The sequence below is a fragment of the Calidris pugnax genome, unplaced genomic scaffold, assembly GCF_001431845.1.
Source record: "Calidris pugnax isolate Ruff unplaced genomic scaffold, ASM143184v1 scaffold256, whole genome shotgun sequence".
NCBI classification, from domain to species: Eukaryota; Metazoa; Chordata; class Aves; order Charadriiformes; family Scolopacidae; genus Calidris; species Calidris pugnax.
Window position 1 is genome coordinate 61,345 of NW_015091079.1, and position 13,943 is coordinate 75,287.

Below are 13,943 nucleotides of genomic sequence, written 5' to 3' on the forward strand. Positions count from 1 at the left end.
AAAAACAAGGACACCCAGAGCTAGTTGGGGGTGGCCCTGCTGGCTGCGGGGAGGTCGGACTAGATGGCCTTTGGAGGTCCCTTCCGGCCTGGGCAATTCTATGATTCTATGATTCTATGAATTATTTTTTTTATAAAATCAAACCAAGAAGAAAAATACTCCTTTTAGCTAGGCTCAACAACCACCCAGGACTCCAGATATAACCACAGAGCTGATGCATCACGCTCGCCCCTCCAAGAGCTGTCGTGAGGAAACACAACCAGCACAAGGGAAATGCATTTTGACAGATTTAGGGTTTTTCCCCAAAGACGGGGCGCTGACCTGGAGAGGTTCACAGGGTCAGCAAACAGCCCGTATACCCCCATACATCTGCCAGGGCATCTCAGCAAAATAGCACGGAAAATATATAAATAAGTCATGATTAGTTTTGCTGAAACAAACCAGCAATCAGTGGTGAGAGCAAAATGATTACACCTTTGCTAATTTGGCTATAGTTAAATACAAATGTGGCGATTTTTGATGGATTTCACCATTTGAGCCCTTCAGGAATCCCACACTTTGCTTTTATAGGAAAAATCACATTTACTTGGACCAAAGTCTTCCTCCAGCTCCTGGCACGGAGAAACATTGAGCTGACTCGTTTTCTGAAGCGGGGAGATCCAGGAGAGTAATTAGAGCTAAATTATTGCTACAATGGGGCAGAAATACAGGTCGGCTTCACTTGTACCCCCCACCCCTTCAACAGCTGTACGTTGTATCTGCCATTACATACATTGGGCTACTCCAGGAAAACTTATTTCCACTGATTCCACGTATAGAATGTGATGTGATTTCCCTTCCAGGTAGTATCAGATTCACATTCTTTCTAAACCCTAGGTTTAAATAAAAATTTTTTATGACGTGATAAACCATGGTGCCAAAAAATGAACTTTTGGATGGGAGCACCCTGCAAGTGACTTACAACCCAACAACCAGCCTCTAGCTCTGAGTACGTCCCCTCCACCCATCCCTCCTCCAGTCCACAGGGGATGCTGGGGTCAAGTCCAGTGCTGACGGAGGGAGCTGCACTGGGATCCTCCAAATTCGGTGCTGGACCATCCCGTGGAAGGGGAGGTCCCTGTCCCCAGACCTACCTCTCTCGCTGGCGTCGTCCACCAGGATGATCTCGGCGAGCAGGCGGTGCGGTGAGCGGTTGATAACGCTGTAGACGGTGCGGAGAAGGGTGCTCCAGGCTTCGTTGTGGAACACAATGACCACGCTGGTGTTGGGCAGTTCGTCTGGGTAGACTTTGGTCTTGCACCTGCCAAAAAAATACAGAAAAAAAAACACAGAAGGAAAAGGAGAGGTTAATCTTTAAGAAAATCCTCAATTTCATTGAGGTGCTGGAGTGTGTCCAGAGAAGGGCAATGAAGCTGGTGAGGGGTCTGGAGAATGTGTTTTGTGAGGAGCAGCTGGGGGTGCTCAGCCTGGAGAAAAGGAGCAGCTGGAGGTGCTCAGCCTGAAGAAAAGGAGGCTGAGGGGAGACCTTATTGCTCTCTACAACTCCCTGAAAGGAGGGTGTAGCTGGGAAGGTCGGTCTCTTCTCCCAAGGAACAGGCAATGGGACACGAGGAAATGGCCTCGAGTTGCGCCAGGGGAGGTTTAGGATGGATATTTGGAACAATTTTTACACAGAAAGGCTTACTTTTAGGATGGAGATTGGGAAAAATTTCTTCACCCAAAGGGTTGTAAAGCCTTGGAAGAGGCTTCCCAGAAGAGGCAGTGGTGGAGTCACCATCCCTGGGTTCCCAGAAGAGGCAGTGGTGGAGTCACGATCCCTGGAGGCATTTAAAAGCCAGGCAGATGTGGTGCTGAGGGACATGGGTTAGTGGTGGCTTGATGGTTGGACTCAGTGATCTGAAAGGTCCCTTCCAACCTGGGTAATTCTATGATTTCTAAAGAGCTCTACCAACAGCACAGCCTGGAAAGGGGGCTTCAAACCTGTTTCGGATCTCTCCAAGCTCCCAAGCCAGAAGCTCATTCTAAAGAGCTCTACCAACAGCACAGACTGGAAAGGGGGCTTCAAACCTGTTACAGATCTCTCCAAGCTCCCAAGCCAGAAGCTCAAAGGTGGAGGAAATGTCAAATTCCATTTTCTTGCTAAAAAAACACAGCAGAGCATCCAGCGCACCACCGCATTCAGGACTCACTCTGAGTTGGTACCCAGCACTTCAACACATCCTGACACCACCAACAGGAAACTCAATTAATATAGTGTATTGAGTGGCTACAGTTAGGTCAAATAAGTCTTTCCTTGTGACAAATCCCAAATTCTATGGTTGGAAGTACATCGGCTCCGAGACCTTCCTATCTTTGGTGATTTCTCAAAAAGAAGAAAGAAAGAAAAAAAAATCACTGTTTTCTAGAACACACTATATGCCCATTCAGTGGAAGAACAAGAGGTCAATAGTTTCACCCATTTTTGGAAAATGTAGAAATTAAGGCAAAGGGAGCAACAGACCGCAATCACTGCTGATTCTGTGGAAGCAAATCAAAGCTATTTGCTTATTACAAAAGGCAACCCAAAATCCTGCATATTTTTTCCAGATCTTGGACATAATTCAAAAATACCAACACGGCCACATCAACCTGCCAACACAGGTCAGGTCCCATCACTTAAACACACGCAATATGGATTCTTAAACACTGTAACAAAATAATTTGTGCTCTTCTGGGACATTTTGCTGTTGTGCGATGTTCTGGCTCTGCTGTCCCCTCCGTGATCCTGGTCCAGGAAAGCCCTTCCAGAAGGGACAAGTGAGCATGTACATACTTTCCTCCGCAGCAGCAAACACACACCAGGGAATTAAACTGTACATAAAGTGAAAAAAAATATGTATATTGTGTATATATTTTTATCTTCTTTATAACACCACAAATTCGAAGCTTCACTAAAAAAAACCCCTTAAATTAGTGAGTTATTCATCAGCATTTACATTCCCTGTATTCTCTGACTGGGACACAGGCTCAGCAGATCTTTTTAGCTTGTATTATTTGAAAAATCAACCTGTCCCAATGCAGTACGTGCTCAGTTCCTTATGGAAAACTCCTCTATCAAGGGCCCAGAGAATGAATGAATAAGGTCCCTGAGGAAAAGTCAGCTTGTCCATACAGTTGCTTTCTTAAACATCATCTCCCATAAAAAAACCCTCTCTTTAACCTTTTCTTCTGTCTCGCTGACATTTATAGAAAAATAGATAAAACAACATAATGACCAAAGCTTTTAAAGTACAAGGTGAGAATACAGAACATCACGGATTTCTATGGCACAGGTAAAAGGTTTGTGGTGCACATATATATACACATTAACCTATATATATGTACACACATCTATTTGTAATATGTGTATATATATATACACACATATAAATATGCACAAGTCATTGGTAACTAGATCTGACAGCAGAAAATCCAATGATAACAGTAAATATATATATATATGTTAAAATATATACTCAAACATCCCAGTCTTGACGTCAATTTGGTGAGGACCACTGAATTTTGCCAGTACCCATCCCACCTTCCACAACTCCTGTAATTAATGATATAACTACTCATCAATTATGACTTAAATTCAACGTTCAGACAAATAAATAAAAGTCCTTTACTACCCATCACACAGGACAATACCCTCCGTTTGCCTAAAGGAGGGTGAGACCGGCAGGGCAGTATGTCCAAAAAGGCACATTTTGAATTGATTTGTTTCCAAGGCACACTAAAAGTTTTTCACTCACACACAAAATAGCTCTTGAAAGGTGTCTCGTGTCAACCCTGGCACCCGAAATTCAGCTATCAAAGCCTGGAAAGCAGAGAGGTTTAAGCACAAAGCTCAGCGCTGCTTACGTTCAGAGTTGTCTTCCAGGGCTTTACATCGCACTTCAAAGGAGAGACAAAGCTGGAATAAATTCTGCTCGTCCCACATTTCACAACAGACAGTTTAACTACATTTCAAACAGATAACATGCTGGAGATTGGAAAAGAAGCACTACATAAGATTATCTTTTAAAATATTCAGGAGTGAAACGAGACAAGGAGAAGAGGGTATTCCCCCGTTTGCAGTTTAACGCTAATTTTGTAGCGCAAACGGAATATTAAGGAACAGAATGTTTATCATCACGGAGTCTTTGCCAGGATCTTCAGGATTTCAACTCTCGTTCTTATTATCCTCTTTTATCTTAAGGTACCCAGGGAATGGAGAGCTGAGGACACCCACAATGAGGTCCCAGCCCTGTGAACTGTGTCAGTTGGAATGACCAGAAACCTGATCAGAAAAATCCATAAACACGGAATCACAGAATGATATGGGGTTGGAAGGGACCTCTGGAGATCATCTCCTCCAACCTCTGGAGCAGGTCCACCCAGAGCAGTCCCACAGGAACGTGTCCAGGTGGGTTTTGAATGTCTCCAGAGATGGAGACTCCACTGGGCAGCCTCTGCCAGGGCTCTGCCACCCTCACAGGAAAGAAGTTCCTCTTCATGTTGAGATGGAACTTCTTATGTTCAAGTTTGTGTCCGTTCCCTCTTGTCCTCACACTGGGCACCACTGATCGGCAGAGGCCGAGGGCAAGGTGTTAAACAGGCATCAGCATCGCCAACAACAGGCACTCGCAACCCCAGCTCTGACACCAGGAATGGGATTTTTACACATATTTTTGGGCTGCTTATATTTGTGTTTTAGCTGTCATACTGGCACAAATTTTGGGAGTCCCTTTAAAGCCATGAGCGCAGCACAGATGATGCCAAGTTGAGGCGTTTGGGCCATATTCTGACCACTTTGGCTGCAAAAGAAACAGGAATCATCTCATGTTAACCTCACATCAAAGAGCAGTCACCTCTCAGGGCAAAAGCCCAAGGTCTATTATATTTTATGTTGCATTCTGTTTTATTTCTCACCAAACATCCCTTCCTCCCTCCCTCGGAAAGTTTTCACCGCAGGAAGACAGTGACTTGAGGACCGAATGTTAACAAAGCAACCGCTCTGAAGCTGGCAAACTGTGCCCAGACAAGAAGCCATTAATTAAAAGCTCGTTAATCGACGAGCGTGTGTGTAACCCAGCTGACTCCTGCACCAGGCACCGGGATGACCCAAGCCCAGAACCACCGCTCCTAGGGTGAAAATATTTATTGCTTGAATTAAATTAGTTGTTTGATTCAACTCGATGGTTGATGTAGCTGTTACACAACCAACACCGACTTTATCTCCCCTCAGTGAGGCACAGGGCTTCATTTACACACTTTTTACATACACAATGTTGTTCTGGGACCTATTTCAGCCTTTTGCAGCAAAGAGCAACAGCACCGCTTGCTCCACGGGGAAACGGCCACGTCCAGGTCAGCAGCTGAAGATGATGGGGATGAAGTAAGGAGTCAAGAAGGAGATGCAGAGGGTGAAACAGTGACTGAGACCGCTCTGGGTGGGAGTGTTGTGCTTTTACCATCGTGCCTTTGTTCTCCGGCGGAAGCGAGACATTGATTAGTTTTCACTAAACTCACTCAAAGCAATTTTCATGAGCATTTGATTCACTTCAAACGTTAAACAACACAGATCAGGAATGATACAACCCCACAGTGGGTGTATAATCACTGCTCTCACTCTGGAAGTAATTTCCATTTACAAGATGTGCAATGGAAAACAAACACAATCCACACAAACGTGACTAATTTGTACCCTGCCCACAAAGCCACGTTCTGACCCCAGAGTTAGAGTTGGAAGGGACCTCGAAGATGATGGTCTAGAACTTCATGATCTAGAACGAGATGATCTTTGAGGTCCCTTCCATCCTAAACCATTCTATGATTCTACCACCCAGTGCCACCCCCTGCCCTGGGCAGGGACACCTCCCACCACACCAGGTTGCTCCAAGCCCCCTCCAACCTGCCCTTCAACCCCTCCAGGGATGGGGCAGCCACAGCTTCTCGGGGCAACCTGGGCCAGGCTCTCACCACCCTCACACCAAAGAACTTCTTCCCCACAGCTCAGCTCCATCTCCCCTCTTTCAGGGTCAAACCCTTCCCCCTCCTCCTAGGGCTCCCCTCCCTCATCAAGAGTCCCTCCCATCTCTCCTGGAGCCCCTTGAGGGACTGGAAGTGTATGTCCAAGGGTACCTACCCCAAGGACCACCTTCTGGGCTGAGCATCCTGCAAGAGGAGTAATGCCTCAGGGATTTGGGCTCTGTAGTGTCCCATGTCCCTCCCCAGGGAAGGCTCAGTCACCACCAACTTCCATTCTGCCCCCACAGCAAACCTCTTATGGTGTTTCACCCCCAAAGAGACACCCCCCAAACACTCTCCTCACTCAAAAGTGCTTGTAAGCACATGGAAGAGAAGAACCTTTCGCGTCCCTTTCCTGAAATGATGATGGTGACTCACGCGGCATTTTTTTTCCTCATTCAGAAATGCAGCAGGCGCTGAAGAAGCGATAAATAAGTCATCTGCTACCCACGGGATATCAAAGTGGGGGCCTCCCCCTCCGCCACCCCTGCGCTGTTTACAATGCACACTGATTGTGCGACACACACCGGCACCACAAACGCTTCCTCGGAAACACCGCTTTTATCCTCAGGCAGTCATCAGATGTTACCTTATGAATACGCATGAAGTAAATACAGCTGTTTAAATGTGAGAAAAAACACATTTTTCTGAGGTCAGTATCATGGAAACGGAGTGAGACTCTACCTATTCACCACCCTTCCCATCCATTCCTCCAGATTACGTGAAGGGTTGGGCTGTGATTCCATCCCTTCCAGAACGGTGGTGAAGCTCTCGGGGAAGCAACTCCATCATGCAAAAGATCATATGTGAAAGCAAAGTGTTTTGAGGGAAAAAATGAGCCTGTAACTGTTATATACAATTTATAACATAATATATATTATACTCCTTTATACTACCAGCTACCAAATGGTTAAAATCATAGAATGGTTTGGGTTGGAAGGGACCTTAAAAGACCATCCACGGTGCCATCCCCTGCCCTGGGTAGGGACACCTCCCACCACACCAGGTGGCTCCAAGCCCCCTCCAACCTGGCCTTCATCGACTGGAAATGAATGAAATTAGAGGTTCATCCCCCAAAAAAGCCTTCAGACTGCCAGGAGCTGCAAGTGGAGGAGGAAGATGGGGTTTTGGCAAATTTCTTCTCCATAAGGAAATGATAGACAGTGTCTGTCTGCAAAGAGTGGAGAGGGGTTATCATAGAATCCTAAAACGGTCTGGGTGAGAAAGGACCTTAAAGATCACCTAGTTCCAGCCCTCTGCCCTGGGCAGGGACACCTCCCACCACACCAGGTTGCTCCAAGCCCCCTCCAACCTGCCCTTCAACCCCTCCAGGGATGGGGCAGCCACAGCTTCTCGGGCCAACCTGGGCCAGGCTCTCACCACCCTCACACCAAAGAACTTCTTCCCCACATCTCAGCTCCATCTCCCCTCTTTCAGGGTCAAACCCTTCTCCCTCATCCTATGGCTCCCCTCTTTGACCAAGAGTTCCTCCCCATCTCTCTCGCAGGCCCCCATTAGAAAAGATATTCTAAGCAGAATTTCCCCAAATCAGAAAAGATATTCTAAGCAGAATTTCCCCAAACATACCAAGATGCTGCTCAGCGAGGACACATATTGCAATTTTTAACGTAGGTTTATCTGGAAATGTGACCAAAAAAGATCTCCTCTCCTGAGCTTCACTAAGCTGGTGTGAACACTCTGGAGATGGGCCCTGCCTCTGCTCCAGCTCCTGGTGGGAACAGGGACCAGCCCAGCAGAGCTACGGCAGTGCCCAGAGCAGGAACGGAATCAAAGCCAACTTTTATGGGAAAAAAGGCAGCAACGGGGAAATCATGACAATTTTTAATTGTTCCTTTTGTTCCACAAAAATACAGATGAAAGACTCACAAAACCAGTTTAGAAGCCATCTGTTGACTCATGAACATATTCTTCTCATTGCTAGAGAATTACTTTTTTAAATCTTAACAGTCTTTAGCTAATTTATACATTGGGAAACGGCTTTGATGTTACACCGATTACCTGTATGTATTTTCCCTCCCTACTGGCAGTCACTCTGGGCGATTTTTTTCCCCCCTAAACAAGGTGAAATAATTTCTTACCTGTCATATCAAAGTAATTTCCAGCCAAAACTAATTAGTGATTTCTCCCTGAGCTTGTTTGTTTATGAGCGCTTTATAGATTCTCTATGTGTAACTGCATATACACAGTAAAATTTAACATGAGTGCTTTATAGATTCTGTGTGTAACTGCATATACACAGTAAAATTTAAAAAATAAATTAGCTTTTAATTATACGAAGCTGTAAGCAGCTGAACCTGGCAACAAAGGAACTCTTATGTACTTTAGCCACTATGACTTGGAGCTGGAAAAAATCCTAATACAATGCTTTCTGGTGCAAGAAAAATGGATTAGATGTGAAATCACAAAATAAAACCCTCCCTTATCAGGGCTCATGAAGAACAAGTAGTGCACTCGCTAGAAAAAAAAAAAAAATCTAATCAAAGTTTCCTGCCCTGTAACACGGAGTTGGAGGCACTAAAGGATTTTCACAGGCATTTCACAAAGGAAATTTTCCCCAGCAGCAATTGCTGCTTCTGCCAGAGCCTTCTCCCCACCCCAGGACCACCCGCCAAGCTTTTTGCTTTGAAGAAGCCAACACAAAACTACGGCACCGAGTTTAAGCCATGATTACTATTTAAAAAATCCTGAGTCTGTTTCCAATCAGAAATGTCTGCTCATAAGCACGGACTCACACACAAACACAACAGCTCACTTCAACCTCAATTTCAACAAGAAAATCCAATTATAATGGCTTAGCAGTTGGTTGAATAGCACTTGCAACCTTCCTTATCCAGGAAAGATTGAAGATTTATTTCTTCCCTTGCTGGAGAAAAAACTTGGAAATAGAATTAAACATTTCTACGTTGAATTAAATTGGGTTTAAGGTTTAATCAATAGCTACTTCAAATTAGATCTGACACTGATTAAAATCTTCAAGTTGGCCGTTACCAGCAGGACTCGGGCAATGGAGGGACGGTCCTTGGTAGACAGCACTAGACGTGATGGGAAGGAAGTTAAACTGTGACAATTAACTCCTTAGCTGGAATTCCATTATCAACACAGGGGCAGATAAGGGACTCGGCCATACTCTTTGGTTGCAAAAAAAAAAAAAAATCTAATCAAAGTTTCCTGCCCTGTAACACGGAGTTGGAGGCACTAAAGGATTTTCACAGGCATTTCACAAAGGAAATTTTCCCCAGCAGCAATTGCTGCTTCTGCCAGAGCCTTCTCCCCACCCCAGGACCACCCGCCAAGCTTTTTGCTTTGAAGAAGCCAACACAAAACTACGGCACCGAGTTTAAGCCATGATTACTATTTAAAAAATCCTGAGTCTGTTTCCAATCAGAAATGTCTGCTCATAAGCACGGACTCACACACAAACACAACAGCTCACTTCAACCTCAATTTCAACAAGAAAATCCAATTATAATGGCTTAGCAGTTGGTTGAATAGCACTTGCAACCTTCCTTATCCAGGAAAGATTGAAGATTTATTTCTTCCCTTGCTGGAGAAAAAACTTGGAAATAGAATTAAACATTTCTACGTTGAATTAAATTGGGTTTAAGGTTTAATCAATAGCTACTTCAAATTAGATCTGACACTGATTAAAATCTTCAAGTTGGCCGTTACCAGCAGGACTCGGGCAATGGAGGGACGGTCCTTGGTAGACAGCACTAGACGTGATGGGAAGGAAGTTAAACTGTGACAATTGAACTCCTTAGCTGGAATTCTGTTATCAACACAGGGGCAGTTAAGGGACTCGGCCATACTCTTTGGTTGCAACACATGGGAAGTGGATTTTTTAGTCTCCTGACGAGAGGACTCATCCCTGCAGAAGTCAGAGCAAACTCTCATTGACCTCGTGAAGGTCAGGATGTCACATCAGGTCTATTGGCAAACACCCCAGTTGGGAGGAGGACGAAACAAGAGATCTCTCACAAAACTGTAAAGGGAAATTCTCATGAGCTAACATCCAACCCAGCCTTCCGTTTTCCTGCAACTGATAAAATGAAATCACAGAATCACAGAATCTTAGTGGTTGGAAGGGACCTCTGAGATCATCGAGTCCAACCACAAATAAAAGAAAACAAAACAAAACAAAACAAACAAAAAAAAAAACAACCACACACCACACCAAACGCCCACCAAAACCACCGCACCCACCAACTAAACCCCACACTCAACACCTCACCACAAACCAATAACCTTGGGCACTAGAGCATGCCCTGAAGAGCCATGTCTATACGTTTCTTAAATCCCTCCAGGGATGGTGACTCCACCACCTCCCTGGGCAGGCTGTTCCAGTGCCTGACCACTCTCTCAGTAAAGTAGTTCTTTCTAATATCTAATCTAAATCTCCCCTGCCCCAACTTCAGACCATTTCCTCTGGTCTTGTCGTTCGTCCTTTGGGAGAAGAGGCCAACACCTGCTTCTCTACAACCTCCTTTCAGGTAGTTGTAGAGGGCAATAAGGTCTCCCCTCAGCCTCCTCTTCTCCAAACTAAACATATATATATATTATTATATTTTTTTTTCAGAAATTTAACATTTTTCCTTAGGGAAAAAGTCTGCCTCATCTTACAAGCAGTGTGGCTGCAGTGGAAATCCAGAATTAGCTCACGGTCATCAAACATTTAATCAGAAACAGGTTTCAGGAGCTCTTTCGAGCCCCAACTTCAGACCATTTCCTCTGGTCTTGTTCGTCCTTTGGGAGAAGAGGCCAACACCTGCCTCTCTACAACCTCCTTTCAGGTAGTTGTAGAGGGCAATGAGGTCTCCCCTCAGCCTCCTCTTCTCCAAACTAAACATATATATATATTATTATATTTTTTTTTTCAGAAATTTAACATTTTTCCTTCGGGAAAAAGTCTGCCTCATCTTACAAACACAAGCAGTGTGGCTGCAGTGGAAATCCAGAATTAGCTCACGGTCATCAAACATTTAATCAGAAACAGGTTTCAGGAGCTCTTTCGTGTGCTAATGTGAAAAAAAAAATAAATTCCCTCAAATTTTTTTCCCCCCTCTTAATATGTGTTTCTTATTTAGACTCTTAGGACACTCACACACCCCCTCTCCGCTCGCCACAGCACTGCTTTGATCATTTGGAGGCACAGCAGCATTAACAGCAAGAGCCCTGGTACTCTCTGCCCCCGTGGGACACAAGTACTGAGCTGTGGAGGAGAGAGAGGACCCACGAGCATCTCTGGAGGCTGTAGATCGACTCCCAGACAGGATAAAATTGCCCACATGCATAAAGAGTGATGCGATCAAAGAGGGAAAAGGAATCAGGAAAGCCAGAACAGGAATAGAATGGCAATGGATTAATTTTATATACATATATAAAATATATTTAAAATATATATATTGTATATAATAATTTATTATTATATAATAAATATATTATATACATACACCCCACAACAACAAAAAAGCTCCTGTGTCAGTGCACCCCTTCCCTTCCACTGCCCTCTTCCCAATGACTTTGACAATAAATAAATGGACAGTGGCACAACCAAAGAATGCACTTCTGGAATGAGAAATCACCACAAGACTCTTCTTTTTCTTGGGCTGTTTGTTTCTCATCAGAAATCTTACATCTCTTTGTAGACAATCTTTTGCGACGTGGACCTAATATTATAATGCACACATCTAAATAATTCTCATAGAGATATAAAGGCAGAGGGAAATCTCACCAGGAGATGAGACTTCGCCTTTAGGATTAAACCAGAGTTGGAAATCATAAAACCTTCTAAACACAGGAGGAATGGATAAGCTGAGGTTTTCTTTTCATCGAAGAAAGGGTTTGGGAAATCAGACATGTCATTTTCTGCTTTAAGCCTATAGTTGCCACCAGCACAAAGAGGACATCACCAAGAAAAAGGCATTCGGCTGCTTTTCCAACATCTCAGTCTCAAACCAGCCCAAGCCATGGACGTCCCACGTGTGGCAGAGAAGAGGAGCAGTGCTCAGGACCACTGCCAGTGCCTGTGACACCCCCCTCTGTCCCCAGAGCCCCCTGATGGCACATCAATCCTTAATTGCTTGAGCAGGCAGCCAGAACAGAGACCTAACGGCACGGCCCATGCTCTGAGGAAGGTGAACACGCCACAGAGAGATGTTGACACGTCAGAGATAACCACAAAAAGGTCAACTGGTGCCAAGAGTTAATTAGTCCTGGATAAATGCCCTCCATTCCCGTAATCCCCCGGCGTCATTACAGAGAACAGCTCGGCTGTTTCCCAGCAAGTGATCTGCAAATAACTGGGTGGAATGGGAGCTCCGTGGGGCTGACGCAGCCTGTCATAGAATCATAGAGTTGTCCAGGCCGGAAGGGACCTCCAAAGGTCATCTAGTCCGACCCCCCCGCAGTCAGCAGGGACACCCCCAACTAGACCAGGTTGCCCAGGGCCTCGTCGAGCCTCTCCTTGAATATCTCCAGGGAAGGGGCCTCAACCACCTCCCTGGGCAACCTGTTCCAGTGCTCCACCACCCTCACAGGGAAGAGCCCTGTCCTCCTCTCGTCCCCTCCAACTCTCACCCTACAATTAGCCAACCCTACCCCAACATTCCTCCAGCAAAGTTCCATCCCTCTGGCCTCGAGTTTTCCCCTGCATTCAGTGCAGCTGCTTCACGGCCAGTACACTGATTCAATATGTTTACACCTTGGTAACATTGATCTTTCCATCAGCTCACGATCACGCGTAACACAGCAGCATCCACAGCTACACGGGTTATTATGAATTTCCCAGCAAGAACACTTTTTTTCATTTTCTGCTCTTCTATTCATCTAATTTTCCCACAGAAAACTCCAAAAGAAAAGCTTGCATTTACGATGTGAGAGGCACAGTGAGTCAGACACCCAGTGTAAATCGGAGGCCTCTGTCCCCCGTGTCAATAAAAATATGTCTTTCTGTCATACGCTAAATATATTAACCATAAAATCATATTCTTTCTTAATGGCAAAGCATTATAAATTGGCTTTCAGAAGAATTTAATACTCCCTTAAGAATATGTACAGAAAGCATCTGTTTAAAGAGGAAAATGAGAAATGAAAATTATTTTTTTCGAAGTCCCATAATGCTTTCTGTCCTTTCAACAAAGAACACGTAACTTCTTTCCTTCAAGGAAATGCAGTCAGACAGATTTCTCTTAGTACAAAATAGCTGATCTCCCTCAGACTGACCAGAAATATTCCTTAGGTTGAACATCTTACCTGTTTTTCTGGTACAGGTTTTCTTTTTGGGGCTTATTTCCAGGGCAAGGAGAGCGTGCTCCAGAACAGAGCAAGAGCCTTCTCAAGTGGCTCGTCCTGCTGGGTGTGACACTCAGGGCTTCTTCTCTGGGGGCTGCAAAGGCTCCATGGATGAGAGAGGAGCATGAAACCCCAAACTGACCATTACCTGGGCAATTTAAAAATTTCAGAAGGCTGGAGCCCCTCTGCTGGGAGGACAGGCTGAGAGAGTTGGGGGGGTTCAGCCTGGAGAAGAGAAGGCTCCGGGGAGACCTTGGAGCCTCTTCCAGTCCCTCAAGGGGCTCCAGGAAAGCTGGAGAGGGACTCTGGATGAGGGAGGGGAGCCCTAGGAGGAGGGGGAAGGGTTGGACCCTGAAAGAGGGGAGATGGAGCTGAGATGTGGGGAAGAAGTTCTTTGGTGTGAGGGTGGTGAGAGCCTGGCCCAGGTTGCCCCGAGAAGCTGTGGCTGCCCCATCCCTGGAGGGGTTGAAGGGCAGGTTGGAGGGGGCTTGGAGCAACCTGGTGTGGTGGGAGGTGTCCCTGCCCAGGGCAGGGTGGTGGAATGAGATGGTCTTTGGGGTCCCTTCCAACTCTAACCAACCTATGATTCCATGACGATTCTA

General features: G+C 45.3%; 1 protein-coding gene across 1 annotated transcript in view; it reads right to left on the reverse strand.

The window, feature by feature from the left end:
* GALNT13 (polypeptide N-acetylgalactosaminyltransferase 13) overlaps positions 1 to 13,943 on the reverse strand; it is a gene marked incomplete at its 3' end in the record, with an annotated part of 140,102 nt that overhangs the window by 53,191 nt on the left and 72,968 nt on the right. The window contains exon 4 of the mRNA XM_014957336.1: positions 1,134 to 1,300. Within this exon, the coding sequence (XP_014812822.1) occupies positions 1,134 to 1,300 (167 nt within the window). The remainder of the gene's footprint in view (positions 1 to 1,133; positions 1,301 to 13,943) is intronic.